General features: G+C 48.5%; 10 protein-coding genes across 10 annotated transcripts; 4 read left to right on the plus strand and 6 right to left on the minus strand.

The window, feature by feature from the left end:
* Positions 1–386: 386 nt before the first annotated feature.
* N7537_004463 (uncharacterized protein) lies at positions 387–1,379 on the minus strand (the record flags this gene model as incomplete). The annotated part of the gene is made up of 1 exon (XM_056895520.1): positions 387–1,379. The coding sequence occupies one exon, from the start codon at positions 1,377–1,379 to the stop codon at positions 387–389; it is 993 nt and encodes a 330-aa protein (XP_056755268.1).
* Positions 1,380–2,624: 1,245 nt separating this feature from the next.
* Positions 2,625–5,112, minus strand: N7537_004464 (uncharacterized protein; the record flags this gene model as incomplete). Its single annotated transcript, XM_056895521.1, has 3 exons — positions 2,625–4,172; positions 4,282–4,794; positions 5,008–5,112. The coding sequence occupies 3 exons, from the start codon at positions 5,110–5,112 to the stop codon at positions 2,625–2,627; spliced, it is 2,166 nt and encodes a 721-aa protein (XP_056755269.1).
* Positions 5,113–5,733: 621 nt separating this feature from the next.
* On the minus strand, positions 5,734–5,985 carry N7537_004465 (uncharacterized protein; the record flags this gene model as incomplete). Its single annotated transcript, XM_056895522.1, has 1 exon — positions 5,734–5,985. The coding sequence occupies one exon, from the start codon at positions 5,983–5,985 to the stop codon at positions 5,734–5,736; it is 252 nt and encodes an 83-aa protein (XP_056755270.1).
* A 197-nt stretch (positions 5,986–6,182) lies between these two features.
* N7537_004466 (uncharacterized protein) lies at positions 6,183–7,948 on the plus strand (the record flags this gene model as incomplete). Its single annotated transcript, XM_056895523.1, has 4 exons — positions 6,183–6,428; positions 6,531–7,025; positions 7,083–7,759; positions 7,816–7,948. The coding sequence occupies 4 exons, from the start codon at positions 6,183–6,185 to the stop codon at positions 7,946–7,948; spliced, it is 1,551 nt and encodes a 516-aa protein (XP_056755271.1).
* Positions 7,949–9,225: 1,277 nt separating this feature from the next.
* On the minus strand, positions 9,226–10,340 carry N7537_004467 (fumarylacetoacetate hydrolase family protein; the record flags this gene model as incomplete). Its single annotated transcript, XM_056895524.1, has 5 exons — positions 9,226–9,430; positions 9,495–9,594; positions 9,652–9,967; positions 10,027–10,265; positions 10,313–10,340. 5 exons carry the CDS (start codon positions 10,338–10,340, stop codon positions 9,226–9,228), a joined length of 888 nt encoding a protein of 295 aa, XP_056755272.1.
* A 242-nt stretch (positions 10,341–10,582) lies between these two features.
* On the plus strand, positions 10,583–11,059 carry N7537_004468 (uncharacterized protein; the record flags this gene model as incomplete). Its single annotated transcript, XM_056895525.1, has 3 exons — positions 10,583–10,715; positions 10,772–10,821; positions 10,886–11,059. The coding sequence occupies 3 exons, from the start codon at positions 10,583–10,585 to the stop codon at positions 11,057–11,059; spliced, it is 357 nt and encodes a 118-aa protein (XP_056755273.1).
* A 1,522-nt stretch (positions 11,060–12,581) lies between these two features.
* Positions 12,582–13,745, plus strand: N7537_004469 (uncharacterized protein; the record flags this gene model as incomplete). Its single annotated transcript, XM_056895526.1, has 1 exon — positions 12,582–13,745. One exon carries the CDS (start codon positions 12,582–12,584, stop codon positions 13,743–13,745), a length of 1,164 nt encoding a protein of 387 aa, XP_056755274.1.
* A 180-nt stretch (positions 13,746–13,925) lies between these two features.
* N7537_004470 (epoxide hydrolase family protein) lies at positions 13,926–15,349 on the minus strand (the record flags this gene model as incomplete). The annotated part of the gene is made up of 4 exons (XM_056895527.1): positions 13,926–14,626; positions 14,689–14,886; positions 14,962–15,018; positions 15,076–15,349. 4 exons carry the CDS (start codon positions 15,347–15,349, stop codon positions 13,926–13,928), a joined length of 1,230 nt encoding a protein of 409 aa, XP_056755275.1.
* Positions 15,350–16,149: 800 nt separating this feature from the next.
* N7537_004471 (uncharacterized protein) lies at positions 16,150–17,421 on the plus strand (the record flags this gene model as incomplete). Its single annotated transcript, XM_056895528.1, has 6 exons — positions 16,150–16,334; positions 16,391–16,430; positions 16,505–16,629; positions 16,719–16,914; positions 17,008–17,311; positions 17,373–17,421. 6 exons carry the CDS (start codon positions 16,150–16,152, stop codon positions 17,399–17,401), a joined length of 879 nt encoding a protein of 292 aa, XP_056755276.1. The 3' UTR covers positions 17,402–17,421.
* Positions 17,422–17,704: 283 nt separating this feature from the next.
* Positions 17,705–20,938, minus strand: N7537_004472 (uncharacterized protein; the record flags this gene model as incomplete). The annotated part of the gene is made up of 1 exon (XM_056895529.1): positions 17,705–20,938. One exon carries the CDS (start codon positions 20,936–20,938, stop codon positions 17,705–17,707), a length of 3,234 nt encoding a protein of 1,077 aa, XP_056755277.1.
* Between the last annotated feature and the right edge of the window lie 248 nt (positions 20,939–21,186).

A 21,186-nucleotide genomic window follows, 5' to 3' on the forward strand; every position in this document is an offset into this window, starting at 1 on the left:
TATGAACATGACCTCTTACGTAGATTCACAGTTTGGCGCATGATATGCTATCTTCTGTGTATGGATGTGTCGTATCTATATGCGTGACATAGCTAGATAACAAGGAGAGGTATGACATTGAAAATTGAGACAATTTAGATTTATCGTACTCTTCAATGTTCATTTGCTCATTTTTATCAAGATGGTCCATTTGTATGAAGGTAGATATGGATTGTATATGTTCTTTGTCTCATTTATGGGGACCAGCTACATACATATATAGGCGGGAAGAAGCGATAACGTCACCAGTTTTTCATTTGGACCCTCACACCTCTCTGATGCCTAAGCAACATTCATATGCGACTCGATCTTATTTCATTTATTCCTGTGCACGGTTCCAGGCTCGTTCATTTTGCAACATGCCTTCTCATAATCCGAGTTGGGGCCAGCGGTAAGTCATCTTGCTTAGATAAGTGCGGCGACACAAGACGACCGTTTCTGATGTTGTTCTCTCGGGGTTTCGATCTTTCTGAATCACGAGGGTGGCTCTCAGGGTTTTTAGGCTCATCTTTCTCTACTGTCTCGCGGATACGGTTGAGTCCAGGGGGGTTTCGTCTACTCGGATGGCTGAGCTGCACCTCTTCGTAGGCTGGGGAGAAGCCAGACAAAGGGTTGGGGCCAGGTGTGCCTATTCCATCGGAGGAAGAGGCCAGCTGCTGATGCAACCGTTTGGAGACAACTTTGGTGCGTCTGGTCGGTGAAGGAGATCGACGACGATATCTGGGCTGCGATACACGTTGGGGCGATCTTGAGCGGGGCCGGGGTTGGGACAGGCCAGGGGGTCTGGGGTTCCCACTGGTGTCTTGACTTGGGTCCTGGCCACCCGAAAACCAACTGTGTTGCAACCAGTCGCCGACATCAAGGCTTCTTTCAAGTTGAGACAACTCCGAGGGGTTCGAATCTCGAGCGTGCGGGGAAGGTTTTGTTTGTGATAGCGTGGGTTGTTCGCTGTTGTATGAACCCTCCTTGGGTGGGGACTCATGAGCAATTTCTTGATGACTTGGCCTAGGTACCGAACTCTCAACCTCGAGCTCGCTAGCACGAGAGGTATCCAGTCGCCGGTCGGTTTCTACAGATTTCTGACCCCAACCTGCAGCCCGCCGCTTCACAGACAACCACGAATACTCTCGACCGGTCTGCTCGTGAAACTGCGACGCGAGATTCACCCAGAACCCTTTCGCTGGCAGTTCACCATTGGACACGGAGGGCAATGCTTGTTCATAGAGTCTCCTTAGAACACCCTCTTCCGCAAGAGTAAGTTTCTTGCCACGGCCTGTGCTAGGACGGTGATCGATTACTATATCACTGAGTTTGGTCCCCCGGGCGGATGCAAGATCCATTGGGGGCGTCGCTGGAGCCAACTCCAAGTTGTGGGGTCTTAGGTTTGATTGACGATCATCTGGTCTTGTTTGGCATGGGGGCGCCACGCTGCCACAGTGTCGGATCACTTGGCTTGAGTTTGAATGGATAATTCACGGTTAGACCCACAGATCAAGAGAGATTAAGAATGTCAGTGGCTAGGTTCTAGCCGAAAGGGGCGTGGATGACACTGTAGGTGGGTCGGAGAGGTCGGTGGCGCGTCGCGTCGCGTCTATCCCGCGTTTTCGGCGCGTACACGTGATCATCATAAATTGATGTGTTACTCAAGGTATACGTTTCAAGGTGCGGTCCGTCAATCATATTGTTTTTGCTTGTTGGGATATATTGATTATGTTTACTAAACATGCTTCCACACAAAGTCATCGCATAATTAGGGCACAGTTCCTTTGTCTGTGATTTCAGAGTTAACATTGCGAGTCAAAATGAGGCTAAACAATAAGTATAAGAATTTGTTCATTTGAAACTCTAAACAATGGCTTGAAACACCTTGCGGTACTAAACCATCTAGATATCCCCATATTGCAACAAACTAGGGCAAAGCAGCTGCACCAGGGCAACCGTGCATGAATGACAGAGCACGTGAACCACGTGGCCACAACCCTAAATCAACTACAATGAACCATCATTTGCTATAGCTTCGGGTGATTTGCTATTTGAACTTCCTCCGTGGCCTATCTACAGCGATCGCCCACCAGAGCCAGGAGCTGGATTTGTAATACCAGTAGTCTCATCAAGGACCACCTCGGGCGTATTTCCAGTTATAACGGGTGTTGCAGGACTCGGGCTAGAATGATGCGGACTGGCAAGACAATTGGCTCTAACATGGAGACGAGGATAACTCGATGATTCTAGCATAAAGCACATTCGAAGTCCGCACACGAGACGATAGTGTTCGCCAAGAATTTAAGCGGATCTACACAGAATGTGAACAAACTTGGTGTATGTCACCGTTTAGGATGTTGTTCAACTTGGATATTTCATTCAGTATGAGGGGTATCATCAGTCCCTGGTTATACAGCACCTAAAAAAAACCCACCAAAACGACAAGACAAGGTTGCGTAACCGGCCGACTTTTCTTGTATACATATTTATCAACAATCCAACCATTTGTCACTCAATAATCATTACCTTAATCAACGCCAAATATGAGCAAATTTCCAAATTTCCGTGTGATCAGCATTCATCAACTTGTCCAGCCAGATCACCTAATGACAGAGCTGAATCCATTGCGCAATAATATCCTCCATATCATGCGCAATACCCCACTGCGAAGACAAACACCGGAAAAGCTTTTGCATAGAGTTGAGTTCATAAAGCAGATTCCTGACAGCACCACCGATTGGAAGGGGGAGGGAGGAAGCCCCATTTCCATTCTCGACAAAGCGCTTTGTCTCCGAGCCAGATAAGGGCCGGATGTCCTCGTGGCCTAGGTTGAGATCCGAATGGGACAGCAAAGCATCTTGCCAAACGATGTTTCGAGGTAAATTCACAGTGGCCGCTCCTGCAAGTGAAAGAACGACGTATATTGTTGCCGCTGCGAACAGTGAGCTGGGCATGTGCACGACATGCGCGCGGCCACGTGGTAATTGTTCGACAATGTCTTGGATGGCGACCGCATGGAGGACTGCCCGCCGCGCGTCTTCTGAATTAGCCCATTTTACTATATCGAAGCCCGGGCGGACGGTTCCGCATCCACCAGAGACGTGTTGGATAATGTTGTAGCGCGAACAGACGTGGCGAGAGAGAACGCCTGAGTTGATCATTGTATCTAGACATACTGTGTGCCAGCGCAGGAGAATTTCGAGTCTTTCTGCTGCAGTAAAGTGGATACTCATAGATATTGTCTCGTGGACTTGAGCTAGAGCTCGCCGGACATCTGATTGGCTAGGAACTCCCACAGCTAGTTCATTATAATCAAAGTCGGAGATCAGAGAATGGAGACCTTCTAGTACCACACGAAGTGCGAAGGTGGAGAATTTGTATTCTAAAGGGCGGAAGCTACCAACCGGTGGGAAGAGGGAGCGGAAAATCGTCCTGAATGAGGACTGATCCGGCTTTTGGGGATGCATATGAGCCAACCATTCATCGGCAGTGCCCGCATCAAAGGCTTCCTCGCTACTCGGGAGGCTGAGTGGGTTTGCTACATGGCGAGAAGAGGCACCGTCGCTCGACGTTTGAGCCACGAGCCCATCCAGGACGTAGTAGGCCAACAGGGTGCGTTGCTGGATCTCCCGCGCAGACCAGATTCGCCACTGGTGTTCTTTTTCTGCAGCGGGGGCATCGATCGAGGGCAGATTGTCCATTGAGTATGGCTCGCTGTCATACATGCCGCAGTGTCTTGCCCATAAGAATCCCAATGGATGGAAGACCTGGCTGGTGGTTCGAATTGCCCGGTTCTTGGATAGCGCCCCATAAATCTGACCCAGTAGAGCAGTGATCATCAACTGAACGCCCTTGCATGCATCATAGGGGCCATTATGTATGATCATAGACTGCCATGAAGTTGAAAGTGCGGTATGCGCTAGGTGCCATAGGGCTTCGCCTTTTGCAACTGAGTCCTTGGGGCCTAGGTACAAAGAGCCGATGGCGATGGCATTAAGGAGGAGAGCATGTGTGCATTCTCGGAAAACAAAAGTTGCACGATGTAAGATTGGGAATGTGGGGATGAAGCGGATGAAAAACATATGAAGGCATTCGTCGAGGAATACGGAAGTGATGGATGTGGCTTTGACGGCAGCGGTAACACTGGATGACTAGGGTAATGACATGTCAGTTTCGATCAAATCTTGGTTCAACCTATGTTTTGACTGATGTTTTTGACAACCCTGGATTCCTCCTGACAAAATGCAATATCCAACTTACCGAGCTCGTTACCATCTCTGTGACATCTCGCACTGCCTGATGCCCTCCACCAGATGGTATTGCCCCGACAGAAGATCTATGGTCATCGAATGAATTTGGAGACCCGAAATTCATACCATTCATATCCTGCACGACAGATGGAAAGGGTAAGGTACCAAGCGGCATCTGCCATTGATCTGTGGTATCCGAGGACATCAAGGTTTGAAACAAGCTTTCCGAGTCGGGCCAGACCAACGCAAAGTCCAATTCCGAGGTGACATTATGCATACTCACATGATTCCCAAGATGAGTCTCGTCCCAGGAGTGAATCGTTGCTGAAGTTGACGCCGGATCAGCAGTGGAAGCACTACTCGTATCCCACGAAGGGAGAGAATCTAGAGATGTAGGCTGTGGCGGCAAGTGTACCTCCGACGAATCATTCTTTGAATTTATGGAACGAGCATGCAGCTTTTCATGGCGAGTAAGAGCATCTTGTCGGGCAAAGGGCCTTCGACATTCTCTGCAGACATATGGCTTAGATCCCGTATCTAGTTCTTCCAGTCAGCTGGGTGGGTCTTGTTGAATTTTGTGTAGGGATCACAAAGGACCAGTGGATCTGACAAAATTAGAACATACGACAACGCTCATGTCTCTATATGTGAAGACCCGTTAGTTATCTCGTAACACTTGGCAGTCCCTCTTTCGTGGGGAAGCTGTAGTTGAAGCCAACCTTGGAAGTCTACTCACCCTCAAGTGCTCGGCCTTCGAGAATGCTTTTTGGCATACTCGACAAATCAGTTTCTTGCCTCCTGGCAGTGCAGGTGGTGCTGTCATTATCCCTATTGACGCCATATTTGTCGAGGAGAAAGAAACAGCAAAAAGGTAGATTGTGGAGAGGTGATTGTGGGGTGTGGCACCTGGGGGACCCGAGGACTGCTTATGCGATCACGGAATTATATTTTGCCTGCCCCAGAGGGCTTGAAAGATCTTGGAGACTACAGAGATCAGATTTCAAATGTATATTATTTACTCTAAGCGAATAAGATTGAAGATCAAGCAACTAGGGAGGTGTTTGAATTCCAGTCAAATATCCTTAGCGTTCAAGCGTTCAAGCGGAAACAAGGAAGCGTGGCAATACAGCCCAGGAAGCGTGGCTACTATGCTCAGACCAACCATTATGTACGTCTCAGGGTTGCGCGGCTTGCAGGCAGCATTAGAATTGCCGTCCCGATTAAAAATTTCTTTAGCTGAATGGTGAATGCAACGAAACAAATAGCTCGGTCCCAAGGAAATTGTGCCAAGATGCCAGAATGCAGAGGGTTTCGGTACTTGGCTCGGGATAGGAGCAGTACTGCATACTAAAAGGCTTCATCGGGTAGCCGTGTTCAAGTGCCATGGCGACACCTTTCGCACGATCCCATGGCAGCAATCTATTGAGCAGCATCTTGACTGGTCGGTACCGACGCTTTCCAATCAGGAACCGTGGAGTGCCTCCGCATTGTTCTCCATTTTCTCCTCATTTTCGCTTTGTTTCCTCCCCGAGGGGCCCCGCAACGGAGCCGAAAACCCCGGGGAATACCTACCCCAGGCGCAGGGGAGGTCCGACTGGGCAAACGCCGTGGGTTTAGCGTCTTCAGTATGCCCACTCACCCTGGCATTTTTCACCAGTCCCTCACTGATTTCACGCCCCATCAGAGCTAGATACAGAACTTCTAGATCTGTCATCATTACTGTTTGTCCCCGATATTCCCAACTGGCTTACCCTGAGACATTGTTTCCTGTAGCCCTCTCATTCAACAATCCTCCGCACTTCCTCCTATTTTCACCGCAATCAACACACCACGGTCATAGATCCAGGGTAATTCGAGCCATTGGATGCTTGTCTGATTCTCTACTTCTCATTAGGGAATAACGCAAGAGATATGCCGTCCTTGGAGTTGCAAACGAGCTCGTCTGGACGAGATGAGGTCGAGGTGCCAGGAACGAAAACCGACATCGACCTCATTGAGAGTGCAGGACATGGACGGACAGCCACCTACGCGGAGTCAATGACTGCTCATCTGCCAAAGGCACACAGAGACTATCTGATGGAGCGACACGGGACTCTGGAACTCGACCCTATCCCCGGAATGAGTCCGGCTGACCCTTACAACTGGCCTGAGTGGAAGGTAAGTCAATATTCTCCTTACTACAAGATGACTTCGTCGCGAATGATCTTGAAACGAGACAAAAGCAACGGCTGAATAGGAGGCTGATGTATCAATGTGTAGAAAATGATTAATCTTATCCTTGTGGCGTTCCACGCTTGCATGGGCACATTTACCGCCGCGGGCATCATCCCTGCCTATTTAGACATCTCCACAGAACTCGGTGTCGGAATGCAAGATGCTAGTTACTTGACCTCTTTGCAAATTGCCATTCTGGGAGGTGCGCCTCTGTTCTGGAAGCCGCTTTCCAATCGGTATGGGCGCCGGCCTATCTTCCTCCTCTCCCTCATCTGCAGTCTCGTGTGTAATATTGGCTGTGCAAAGAGCACCACATATGCTTCTCTGGCTGCTTGCCGGGCCCTCGTGGCCTTTTTCATCTCGCCTGCCTCTGCTATTGGCAGTGCGGTCGTGATGGAGACAACATTCAAGAAAGACCGCGCGCGTTACATGGGCGTTTGGACACTGATGATCACCCTGGGTGTACCGGTTGGGCCTTTCATCTTCGGCTTCGTCACCTACCGCGTTGGTTATCACTGGATCTATTGGATCCTCGCAATTGTAAGTTCCTCCCTCCATAGTAGTCAATAACCTGTTCATGAGCTGACAATTCTAAAGATCAACGGCGTCCAATTCATCTTGTATCTGTTCTTCGGCCCCGAAACCCGTTATCTAGGCAGCGGCATCGACAGCAAGGAGTCAACGAGAAAGATAGAGTACATGTCACTGCGACGGATCGACCCCACACCATTCTCATGGTTCGAGTTCGTCCGCCCACTGACAATGGCTCGACACCCGTCAATCCTCATCCCAGCATGCGCATACGCAATGGTCTTCCTCTTCGGCAACATTCTCGCAACTGTTGAGATCCCCCAACTCCTGCAAGAGAAGTTCGAACTCAACGCCGAACAACTAGGCATGCAGTTCCTAGGCGCAATCATAGGTTCCGTAATCGGCGAGCAAATGGGCGGCGTGCTGTCAGACTTCTGGATGAGCCGGCGCAGTCGACGCATCAACCGTAAGGCCGAGCCTGAATTCCGCCTGTGGCTCAGCTACTTCGGTTTCGCGCTCACCATCATCGGTATGATTGTGTTCTTGGTCTGCACGCAGGAATCGCTAAGCGGGCGCTGGAACGTCACGCCCATTATCGGCACTGCTATTGGCGCTGTCGGGAACCAGCTTGTCACCACGGTGATGATCACCTATGCTATCGATTGCTTCCCGCAGGAAGCTGGTAACATTGGTGTGTTCATCACGTTTATCCGACAGATTTGGGGTTTCCTTGGTCCTTTCTGGTATGTTTTCCTTATCTCCTTTTTGTTTTTTAGGGTCGTCGCTAACCTCAGCTTAGGTTTGCTCCCATGTTCGAGACTGTCGGTGTTGCCCCCAGCGCGGGCATTGGGTCGGCGCTGGTTGTCGTCGTCAGTGTTATTCCCACCATCTTCCTGCACTGGCGGGGTGAGATTTGGCGTAGCGAGGAGTAAATGGGCTAGAATAGAAATCGATTTCGGTTTCAGTTTCGGTGTTTCGCGTTCACACATTTCGTCATTATTGTTTCGGTTTGAGTTTTCAAAACATCGCGGAGGGAATGATAGAGTGATAGAGTAAATCGGGTTCGGGTTCGGGTTAGATGAAGATTCGGCGTTGGTATCGGCATCGGCATCGAACACGGCAAGATGGTTGCAGACAGTACATAGCTTAACGCGTAAATTGCATGATTCTTCAAAGAGCTTTGGCAATCGGCAAGAGAAAGTATCTGTAGTTAGTACAAACTAACAGACATCAAGAAGATTGGTTGAGTTCTGTTCAAGAAATCATATCGTCATCTCTAGGAATGTGTATAGAGGCATAAAGTTTTGATAACACCAGGAGCAACAACAATCATGTAAAGAAATGGAGAAAAATAAGAGAGAGAATTTTGACTCGACAATGGGAATCCAACAAAACTCTTCCCCGAAAAACATGCCGCAGACCGTCTTTTAAGCAAACCACTCTGAATGGGGACAGCTCGGGACACCGACCCAGTATAATCCCGTAGCGTTGGAATCGACCCATCGGGTCAACAAGGCCCACGGGCCCTATCAGACAACTACCGGGTATACATTTCGGCTTGCAGTCCTGGCTAAATGTTTTCAGCCTACTACTACATAAAAGATATGCAGAAATGTGAAGTTATTACTATACTGTTCTAGTATAGGGTTCACGTTATACAATTAACCATGACCATGATAGTAACATTTAATCAGTAAATGAAATCCCTGCTAAGTCTATAAGAATTGAATCCATGATTCCAGCTCACCCATTGACACATCTTCTCTCTTTTCTAAGCACTTTAGCCCCTCAATAAAGTTGCCCGGTAAAGGATCTATAGAGCGATGTGCCGGGAGAAATTTACTCCGTAAAGGGAAGAGTTTATATCCGACCGAGCTCTGTGATTGGTCAAAGCTTCGCGATTCAGATTATTGACTTGCGTCTTCATAAAACCCCCTTACCTTGTGGGCTTGGGCCAGAGATTGAATATATACAGTCCAATAGCTCTAATAGTACTTAGTGGTCGTATTGGCTGTGTTGTATATCTAAGGAGACTTAGGAGAATATACAATGAATGTACAGAAGACCACTTCACAAAGGGTTGATATGACTACAAACATGTATAGTACCTAACAGTTGTCAGAGTAACTGCAAGTCTTATTGAATATAAGTACAAGTGGAAGTATATTGCCTCAAGAAGTCACATCTATCATTTTATATACTGTATTCGTCACTGGTGCTCGATCTTGTTAATTAGTGTCCCAACGTGGGGCAGCAGCTCAACGGCGAACTCATCGCCAGCCTTGATAAATTCCTTCGGGTTCTTAGCTGCGCCAACACCAGGCGGGGTGCCAGTCAATATAATTGTACCGGCAGGCAGGGTGGTTCCTTGGGAGAGGAAGCTGACCAACGTGGGGACGCTGAACACAAGGTCACTGTGATTAAACTTAATGTTAGCTGATGTTATTTTGCATACCAGACGAAGTAAATATAACATACGTCAAGGGGCAGTAGTCCTGCATCACTTTGCCGTTCTTAAGACCACGAATCTGGAGCTTGCTGACATCGGGGATGAGAGCAGCGGAAGCGAGGACGGGGCCTAGAAATTGAGTCAGTGCCAAATTCGTCTGAACAGTATCCAGCCTTATAGACATACCAATCGGGCATGCGCCATCGAACCCCTTGGAGAAAGACCACTGGCTCTGATTCATCTGGGAAGTGCGACTGGAGACATCGTTTGCAGCTGTGTAACCAAGGACATAGTCGAGGGCCTCGGACTCGGACACATCTTTAGCATCACGGCCGATGACAATAACCATCTCAGACTCGTAGTCGCCGGTGTTATCCTGCTGCGTAATCTTAGGCAGAACTGTTGGCGCGGGCCAAGGATCCGCCAGAGAGCTGGCCGGCTTCATGAACAATGTCGGGACTTCAGGGATCGGGAGAGCCATCTCCTTAGCATGGGAGGTATACTATACTGCGAATTAGCAGCTTCATTTACTTGCATGTCCCTGCCATTATTTAAACTCACGTTCAAGCCAATACACCGAATAGTTCCAACCTCGCTTTGCGCCAAAGGGGACAGAATGCGCGCGATGGTCTCCGTCGCATCGGTTACTTGACCAGGGCTCAGGACTGAAGTGCCGGAGAACGGGCGCACTGCAACCTCCTTGCCCTGGTAGAGAGCTAATCCAACATCCAACTTAGGATCGACGGGCTCTCCGATTAAAACCTTGGCGGGGTTCGACTTGGGGACAAAGCGCACCAGGCCTATTTGTTGTCAGTTTAGAATTCCAGGTCAATCTGAGAGTTCTTACGCGAGAAGGTAGATGCGATTTTGGACATGGTTGCATTAATTGGAGAATGAAGAGGGGAAGCAAGTAGATTGTAGCAGAACCCCCAAATATAATACGGGCCATCGAGACCGATAGCGGAGTATGTCTAGCCCGGCGCTGTTTAAGCCGGAGCAGCATCCCACAATGTGGGGAAGTGGCGAGCGCGGCCGATGTCAACTTGGAGAATAAAAAGAATAAAACCCCCGCGAGTGTCGCGTTTTTGTAATTAATTACCCTTCCTATTTCGCCGCTATGTCTGCTCCTAAAGGTCCCTTCCATTTGGTTAGCGTCAACACCGCACCCGAGCGCGCCAAGCGCCTCATCGGCCGCCTCACCGAGGCTCTGAGCGATCGGTACACTATCATCCACGTCGACAACTGCGAGAGTAAGCATATTGAGGGTCACTGTGAATAAACTTTTGTTGACAAAACCCTCGCACAGAAATCGACGAAGTCGAGGCCAAGGTCAAGCAACACAACCCCGAGGTTCTGGTAAGTCCGACTTTGATTTCTCGAGCACTCCCAAGCTGGAATTCCACATTAATATCTTGAATAGTTCAGCGCTTCTATGTGGTCTCCAGAGGAGGCCCAACAGATCCATCAAATCGCTCGTTCTATTCGACCCGATATCAAGCTTCACGCCATTCCCCAGGGTTTACAGGTCGAGCGTGGGCCCGATGCCGTTGTTGAATATCTACTTGAGAAGGTGCCCGTGCTGCTGGACAGCTAGACATTGTAAATATGAACATGTATATATCCATGTCTCAATAAGCGTTTGATGACATGTCTTTCATGACGTTGCATGCAGTTCGGTACAAAATTCGATCATTGATGGTCCACAACTGTATATGCGCATGGAGACGAGGCCTTTGTTATCATGTCACGCATACTTAGTCTTCTAGGCCACAAGGAACGCTCCGCAACACGGCCTGCGAGATAGGAAGTTTTTCTTTCTTGTGGAAGTCGGAAGCGAGGTGTGTTGTTGAGTCTTGCTTCTGATATTCATTTTTCGGTGTTAGAAAGTAAAGACTTCACTCGGATGAAACCAAGAACCCAGCTCACTCGTTCTGTATCGGTATCAGAGGGTGACTCTTAAACAACTAGAGGGAATGGATCCATAGAAACACATGAGACAGGAAAACTCATGAGCTCTGGCAATTAGAGCGAGTGCAATCGGAGGAAACGCTTGTGGTTGCTCCTCATGGGTTGTTGGAAACATGTGTAAAGAAAGAAGAGGACAGAAAGCTATGCAGGGACCTGACTTTAGCTCTGCAAGCCATTAGGACTCTGAAATCCTGAAAACCTACGATGAACCATAAGAGAGAGGATCGATGAGTTGTTTCAGCCACGAAGGCGCTTGCCTAATTCTGCAACTTCCAAGCTTTTACTTTGCTTCTCTAATTTGATCTTCAACTTTCTTTTCTGTGAAAAGACACTACTCGTTCTCTGATGGCCCTCAGCTGGCTTCATGCTTCATCCTTCATCCTCATGAAGATCTTACGGATATCGGCTTAAACAAAGGAAAAGCACTAACTCTGGATGACTTCGACTGCCCACGAATACCTTCCAACCACCTACAAGTGGGCTCTGAACGATTAAATCCGATTATGATGCTGGCGTCTTTCTGGAAACCTAACTAGCAAGTTTGCACGGCTTCATACAGCATCCATCGTTCTGTTGCCAAAACAGTGGCACCTTATACGGAATCCTACACGGGATCCGTATCACGGGATCTGCGACTGAGCCTCTTTGGCCAACCTTGGCAATGCCATACACCGAGGTGTCTCTATGTAATACTCCAGGACTGAATGGTGTATATTCACCGATTAGCTTAAAATCAGAAGCAATCATCTCCCACCGGAAATCGTGGATCCATCGAGCTAAATTCGACGATCAATCCACAGCCCCAAGCCCTGAACCGACGCCTGATCAATACGACCATTAAAGTTGCAGATACTCCAAAAAAGGGCCCTTAATGACTTCCTGTCCAATAGTTATCCGGTGAATACGAGCACCGTCCCGCTTCAACCCCCTTGGCACCTTGGCATTCAGGGTCAGCTAGGTATAAATCCCGTGTTATCACTTCATTAGGGCACAAAACTAATCAATTTTACGGCAAACGCCCGTGTTCATAAACTCGTGCCCGACCGGAGCATTCCTTATTTTCCTAGCATTCTTTTTTTTACGAACAATTTAGGAGGATGAGCTGACAGAAGATTTTATTTTGATACTGATTTACGATTACGAGAGCAATGTTACTTCGTCACCCTTTTCTCGCACTCTTGGCCTTGCTGGCCGTCCCAACGCGGGTATTATCACGAAAGGGCGGCGGAGATGGCTCTAGCAGTGACAGCGACAGCAGTAGCTCCAGTGGCTCGAGTGGCTCGAGTGATTCCAGTGATAGTGATGACACTTCTTCATCAACATCATCCTCGGGCGAAACCCACTGCTTTGACACCCACCTCCTCAACTTTGACGATCTTCAACCTTCGCACTACTACAAATACAATCAGGAACCACGCCGTGGTCATGCGAGTGCTAAAACCGACTGGGATGGCGTCTACTTTAAAGGCGAAGCCAAGCTCAAATACACAATCGTAACACCACCAAACAATTTAACCGAAGACGACATCGTTAGCTCATCTTTGATCGAATGTCCCGTTGGCAGACAATCTATGCGTATGCTAGGTGTTGCATGGGTCGGTGCCAAAACTCCCACCCCCGCTGGACCCGTCAATCCCTTCACGTTGGGTTTCAAAGCCTGGGAGAGCAACGTCCGCGTCTCGGATATCGATTATTCATACAGATTGTGTGAAGACCCGGATCTCATGCAACTCACCACGACTGTGGACTGGTTCAATGAAACTTCGGTCGAGAAGGCCATGGATGCTGTTGAGTTCAATATCACTCAAGCGGCTGATAACAGCAATAAAATTCTGTTCGACGGGGTCTATGATCTCAAAGACTGGGCTGATAGTGAAAGAAGCTATCTGGAACCAGCACGCTATGACAATACCGGTCTTTGGCGTCAGATAATTTCCCTTCCGGATGGTCTATGCTCAGAGAGGAGCAAATTAGGCAAAATCCTCTTTGTATGGCCCACTGGAACACACATCAATGGGTCTATGACCAATGAAACTCTTGAATTGAATTTCTCAGGGTCGACAATTGCTGGATTTGAAAGTCGTTCTCAATGGCAGGACACCGACACAAAAGTAAATGTGACTTTCGAATTCACATTCACGGGTAGTTTGGATGCTGCGAATTCCTCGCAGGTGGTTCTGCCAGGGGCGTCGAGTCATAATGCGTCACTAATCGCCTTTGATACAGTGACTGGTAGTGCTCCTATGATAAGTCGTTCATTGTATTACGTGCTACTGTCTTTATTGGTCAGTTTTGGGGTCATGGTTATATGAGCGCACAACTTTGGGAGGAAAATATATCCAGTCATCGTCAATGTCAATCAATACTTCTACTTTTGTCGTCAAGTAAAGATCGCAAGAACACACGAAGTTATCTCGAAAAATTTCTGACACCGATGAAATATGGAAATATCAAACCGAAGACGCCGCAAATAGTAAGTAACCATCACATAGTTAGTACCCGTCTTTGCCTGAAACAACCCCATAGCAAGGACCATCCTTGTTAAACATGGCTTGCAAGTCCTGGATAATAAATTCGGGAACCTCCCAAGCGGCGAAGTGACCTCCACGGGGATACTCGTTCTGTTGAACAACCGGACCTAGGCCAGCAGCCCAACTGCAAGGAATGACTGAAATTTCACGAGGGAGGTGCGCAATTCCCAACTTCGCATGTGGGACATATGCAACCAAGTCCTTGTAAGACTTCCCCTTAGCCATCTCGGTGTGAAAGGTCTCATAGTATATGCGGACACTAGCAGCGGGTCCGGCCGCGGAAAACCAGTAGATGGATATCCAGGTTAGGATCTCGTCGTCCGTCCAGGGATATGAGTCTGTCCAGTCGTGCAGCTTCTCGTAAATCCAGGCCAGCAGGGCAACAGGGCTATCTTCTAGCGCTGCACCGATTGTCTGCGGCTTGGTGCTTTGGAGTTGGTTGTAACCGTAGCCTTCACGTTCGAACCATTCACTCCTTTTGCGGCCAGACCTTTCCCGGTCACTATATGGCAGCAATGCGTGTTTCAGGGCTAACCATGGGTTATCGGTGAATCGAGGGGGATTGGCCAGCACCATGTTAATATGAGAGGCTTGGCAGTGCTCGGGGTATAGTAGACCGATGGTTCTAGTAATCCAAAATCCCCAATCTCCACCCTGGGTCACTGTACGTGTAACCAAGTTAGTTTCGGGTGTGGCTGATACATTCCGGCTCATTGGGCCATACCATACTGATCATAGCCGAGCTTGATCATGAGCTTGTGCAAGACCTCGGCATACTGTGCAAGGCCAAACCCACGACGAGTGACTCCTGAAGAGAAGCCGAAATTGGGTAGTGATGGAGCCACAACGTGGAATGCGGGACTGTCGTCATCGCCTTTCAGCATCGGTAGCAGTTTTGTGACTTCGATGAATGATCCCGGCCCTATATATAGAGATAAGAGACCGTACTGCAATAGGAAAAATGATGGATGTTATAGACGAGGAGATCAATACTCACATCCGTGGCTGAACAGCAGTGGAATGGCGTTCTTGTTGGTGTTGATTTGGTGGACATCTACATTTTGAACCCTGTGAATATCAAACACTTCACAATATATGCATTAAAACTCACAGTGGATATCCAAACTACCAAATCCGTCTACCTCGATCCGGGTTTGATATTGGGGCAGCTCATTCAACTTTGCTTCTGTTTTCCGCCAGTCAAAGCCACCCTTCCAATACTCTATGAGTCGCTGCACTTCTTTCACTGGAGTTCCAAACTCCCAAGGATCTTGTTCGGAGGATTCTAGCTGGGTTGGGAATTTGGAAAGTGCTAGGCGTTGCTGAAGGTCTTGGAGACTCTCATCAGGAACGGAAATCTTGTACGTTTTCGGTTGGTCGGCCATAATAAAGTGATTTTATTTTATCTGATGGGAAATTAGAAGCTATTTGATGAGGCAGTGTAGTAGAGTCAAGGGGATAGCGGGGGATGATTTGAGCTTTGAGATGAAGTTGCACCCGAGGCTCAGACCTAGACCAGTTATACTGTCTAAGAATACGGCCCTAGGCCATAAACAGACATCTCGATATTGTGGTCTGGTAAAATAACCTGTATTTTTCCCCACTGATACCTTTCGGTGTAAGCATAGGCGGTGGCAATTGCGGGGTTGCAAGGGGCTGCCTTAACCGCCCCAACCCAACCGCCCTAGTGGTCTTCACCGCCGGTCATTGCACCCCTGGAGCACTCACTTTACGCACCACAACGCCTACCTAGGTAACGTTACCATTGAAGTTTGCGATACACACTACTAGATAATCTCAAGGACCTTTCTAGAACTGAAGTGCCCTAGGCTGATATCAATTTTACTTATAATCGTATAATCCCCATCGCTATAACAATTGAATTTCCATGAAACCATCTCGCCAGTTAGCGATGAGAAATAAATTCCAACTTGTAACCATCTGGCTAATTTTCCTGGTACCAAAGTCATGAGGCTTAAGGGCCTAAAATCGTTGGACCATGTCTAAGTTGGGGCGGGGCACCCCCCTGAGATAGGCCTCGACTCAGACCGGCCCCGGGCCTTCCAAAGCCCAAGCTCCCTTAGTCAGCAACCGGCCCGCGGGCCCGTGCGGTATTTCTAAGGTTCCCGATCATCAGGGATTCAATTCTTGATAATTGCCATTCTCTTAACACGAAGATCAGAACATGTTCTCACTCCGGACAATTGGACGTGGTGCTCCCGGCCTTCGGGCTTTCTCCACAGCCCGTATGCTGCAATCCGAGCTGGCATATCAAGTCTTTGGCGAGGAAAATGGCCAAGCTGTCCGAGACCCAATTCTGATTCTACACGGACTATTTGGATCAAAGCAGAACAACAGGAGTATCGGCAAGTATGTTTTATAACCCAACGTCTAATGAAAACTTCATGGTCTTACATATCTCTCAGGGCTTTGGCACGGGATCTGAAATGCCAAATCTTTGCACTGGTAAGTTTCGGCTTGTCCCCGGAAAGCCATGGGGAAAAAAATGTCGTCCGAGAAACCTAAACATATCTGAACAGGATCTGCGTAACCATGGCCATTCTTTCCATGCTCCTGAGCACAATTACGGTTCTATGGCAGAGGACGTGCAGGAGTTTATTAAGCAGCAGAAACTCGACAAGTGCGTCCTAATCGGGCATTCCATGTACGTGATCATATTCCCGATGCCAAGCGCAGTTCAAGCATAAGAATCATCCATGTTGGGTTCTCTTCTCATACTAACGATTGGTAAAGGGGTGCCAAAGCCGCAATGGCGGTAGCACTGCGCGCCCCCGAACGCGTGTCAGCTTTGATCCCCGTTGACAACGCACCGGTGAACGCAGCACTAAAGAGCGATTTCCCTAAATACGTCCGCGGGATGCAGAAAATCGAAGCTGCTAAGGTGTCAAAGCAATCCGATGCTAACAAAATTCTCGAGGATTACGAAGAGGTAAGGGGGTGTTGATCTTTCTAACTAGGGGACAAAGTGTGGCAATGGGCCTAGCACCCCTTCGGCAATGTTTAGCATACTAACACTGCCCAGTCTCTTCCTATCCGTCAATTCCTTCTCACCAACTTGATACGCTCCGAGGAAGATAACACACTTAAGTTCCGAGTGCCGCTATCTGTCATCGGCGGCTCATTGGATCATATGGCTGATTTCCCTTTCGAGGAATCTGATAACCTCCATTACGACGGCCCGACGCTCTTCGTTCGTGGCACTAAGTCTAAGTATGTTTCGGACGATACTGTGCCGGCTATCAAGAAGTTCTTCCCCAACGCGCAGATTGTGGACGTCGAAGCGGGTCACTGGCTCATTTCTGAGAACCCTGAAGCATTTCGCCAAGGTAATTATTCCCATTTTTCGACAACATCTAATAGTATTTTGGGCTTACGTGATGATACTAGCGGTGGTCAAGTTTTTGGGGTCGACATAGTCGAGGTAAGCATAATTGGGGTATGGCATTGGTCACGTGACTTTATAGTTGGAACGTATGTGTAGATGTGTCAAATGTACAATAATAATTCACCCAGTGGTATGCTGAGTAATATCGATTTGAATAGCGAATCGCCGGCCAGGCTTGGAGCCTATCGACCAAGTGGCGAAAACGCATTAATAATGGTTCCCCCCAAAGATGGATCAATGGGTCACACGGTGTGTCGCAATTCGAGGATGATGGAGAGGGAAGACAACGTAGTCGTGGAGAACATGAGACATGTGAGACCAGTTTTGGGCCCGCTCAACCATCCTGCTTGTTCCGCTTTCGCTTCTTGACTGGTCTACTCGAAGTCTTGGGATTCTCTTCTGCCTGCTCCGCTCTCTTCTTCGCCTTCTTCTTTTCCTTTTTACTAGAGCCCTGAGTAAGAGATGCCGGAGTAGAAGAGCTAGGACCTGGTGAAGACTCAAACACCGAAGAGGATTCGGCTGTGCTTTTGTCGTCATCAGAGTCTATTACAGAGGACATCAGTCGCTTTCCTTTCAGATGTTGAACCTGACGGGGCTCAACGGTTTTGCCGGAATATGGCGATGGATGACTGTTGCTGGGTCCACTGAGTGTTTGTGAAGGCTGACGAGCTTGCGTTGCAGATTGATTTGACTTCGAACCGGTTGGCGCAGAATTGTCGGCCTGGCCCTTCACGCTGAACTGGACCGGCTGATATCCACCTATAGTAGGGCCCATGGGAACTGTCTTTGGTGTTGCCGTCGGCCTTGGGGTGAAAGCATGACCGTTTGGTTGGGGCTGGGGAGATTCCTGCCCATCAGTGCTCTCCTCCATTTTACCGATAACATCAGAAATTTTAGCTCCCCCCGCAAGGGCCTTGAAAATGTCTTCAGCGCTCCTCAGGCGCTTTATGTACATCTTTACCTCATCCCCCTGCTCGTTGAATTTCTTCAATGAGACCGGTGGTTCCAGGTCTTCAAGGGCTTTCAACTGATTCCGGAGTTTGCCAAAATCGTTATCTTCCGTTGCCTTGCGATCTTTCAGGTCTTGTAAATTTTTCCGGACTTCGTGAAGACCTCGATCCGCTGTCGTGTTTTGCTTTTCTATATCTTTTAGTTGTCCCCGAAGTTCGTCAAGAACTTCATCTTCGACATCGCCCCGACTTTCCAGCTTTTCCAGCCGTATCCGAATCTTGTCAAGATTATTACTCGCGGTAGCGTCTCTCTTTGCCGCGCCTTTGGTTAACTCGTCAACTGTTTGTCGAACATCTTGGAGCTGCGAGATGTGAGCATCGACCTTGTTGATCAATGGACTGATGTGCTGCGTGGACTCGATGATGTTTCCAATCTCTACACCCTGGTCATCGGCCTTTTCAGAGATGCCCTCGATGGTGTCGTATTGAGCCGTGACTTTGTTTTGTAATTCGCTGCGTAGTTCAAGATTTCTCTGCAACTCATCACCATGCTCCTTGATAAGTATCTCGATCGGTGCAATCTTGTTGGAAAGGTCTTTGACTTGTTGAAGCAAAATCGGCATCTGAGTCAAATTCTGGAGCTGTTCGGGTGACACCTGCGCCGCTTCAGACCTCTCTGCGCTAGGCTGGACCTTCCGTGCGTCTGCCTGAGCTTTTTGTGTATCTACCTTGAACGATTCTGTGTCCACCTTCAACGCGTCTGCGTCTTTCTTGAGTGCAGAAAGTCTAGCTTCAATTTCAGTTCGGTGGGCCGTTAATTGTTGACTCAGTTGATCAACAGAGGGGTACATTTGCTGCATGGCATGTGCCATGGAATTCACTAATTCGCCTGTAGTGATATTGGAGTATCGTGATTCTAGTGAGCGAATTGCCCTGCTGACAGAGTCGATTTTACTCTCGCACTTTGTTAGAGCTTGAGGAAGACTAGAGACTGCAACGAGGCGCGTTTCGAATCCATCTAGTCCGCTTTGAACATGTTTTTGGATCTGCTCAAAGTTCACTGGCAAAGACGCCCTAAATTGGAGAAGGGCCGCATTGAATGTTGTCTGAACGTTTGTCATTTCCTCGGATTTCCTGGTCAGGTCCTCCACCTTTTTTAAAGTGTCGTTTTGTTTGGTTTCAAGTGATTTTTGGCGCGATTCTTGGTCCTGGCGTAAAGAGTTCAACTCACCCACACGGATCACATCCACGTCGTGATGAAGGTTCTTGATGTTGTTAAGCAGGTCTGCTTGGTTCTGGACTTTCTTTTCCAGAGACACCACTCTTGTAAGCACCCCGCTGTGGGGAAGAGGAGTTGTTTCTGATGAGACCCGGCCGCTGTTATCAAGGTTTTGTTGCTGGGTCCTGAGTGAGGCCAGAAGTTTTTCTTGGGCGGTAATCTGCTCCGTGGCTTGCTTCCTTTGAGCTTCCAAGTCAGTTTCAATTTGTGAAACTCGAGTCGACGCGCTATTCTTGATACTAAGTCTCGTGGTACTGAGCGACTTGACATCGCTTTCAATGGAAGAAAGCTTGCCCTGAAGCTGTTCATTTGTAGTTCTCAGTTTGCAACCAAGATCCGAAATGTTGGACTCTAGCTGCTCGTTGGAAACTTTCACTTCTTCCTCGACGGTGTCGACCATCTGCTTGATAATAGAAACCTTGTCATCAAGCTTCTTGTCGGCAGCCTTCACTTCGACTTCAAAGCTTGACATTTTGTCCGTGAATTGACCCTTCCATTTTGATTGAAGAGCGACTGAGTTTGCAATCTTTTGGATGTATTCTAGTGCCTCCTCTAATCCTTTGGGATTCTCGAGGGCATGCTGCACTTTTTCCAGCTTTCCGTTGATTTCAGCGATATTTTGGTCCCGGCCTCGCATTCCAGTTTCGGTATCCACTTGTGTTGGACTATCACCGTCGGTGGTTGGGCCACGGCCTTGCCCTATTCCGTTTATTGTGGACTCCAGCTTCTCCACCCTCCCTGGTATGTTTTCGAGATGTGGCTGAGGCTTGAAATGCGACAATGTCGAATTAAAATTATCCTGCGCCTGATTGGAGAGTGATCGATGCTGGGTGATCGACTTGACATGGTTGGCTAATTCATCTTTGGCCGCGTCCAGCTGTTGCTGGAAGAGAGCGATGACACTCGGAAATTGTGGAGACTGCTTCGCCCTCTGTAGGTTTTTGGTAATAGAAACTATTTCCTTTTGGAGTCTCTCTTTCTCTTCCTCGCACTTGTTCACATTAATCAATGAGTTGACCAAATCCGAGATCAACGATGCGCTTTGGCGACTGGGTGCACTTGGGAATTCCGTGGACGTATGGCCCGGGGCGCTGTTAGGGATCGAGAGTGCAGGCACCTGGGGGAGCGATTTTGCAGGAGGTTTCTGGACGAAAGCGGGATCTGCGGGGAGATTTACATGTAACTGTTGGGCATTTGACGATTGAAGATCAACTGATTGCCTAACAGTACCGGCGAGCCGAGGATCTTGCGCTTTGGTCGAAGGTGCAAGTGACAACCGGCCCCCGAGTCGCTTGGGTAGATTGGGGTTGGGAGAGTCAACATCCATTCTGCTGGCCATGTTCCCTGAAATGAATGTATTGCAAAATACTCATCGTATCTGCAATAAAACAGAAGTGCCGTGCCTCGTAGGGTGGCTCGTGAGATGCAGTGTGCACTGAATTCCTAGAACAAAACGCTCAAGACGCAATATTAAAGCGTTCACCACGCGAAAAGTTGCTGTGAAGTGCGGTGCTTGTAGGGGTAGGTTTTGTTGAAAACGCCTAGCAGGCTCCCCCTGAGGTAGTGAAGGGAACTAGACACGTCAGA

The sequence above is a fragment of the Penicillium hordei genome (genome assembly GCF_028827395.1).
Source record: "Penicillium hordei strain IBT 12815 chromosome Unknown utg000002l_segment0_segment0, whole genome shotgun sequence".
In the NCBI taxonomy this organism is placed as follows: Eukaryota; Fungi; Ascomycota; class Eurotiomycetes; order Eurotiales; family Aspergillaceae; genus Penicillium; species Penicillium hordei.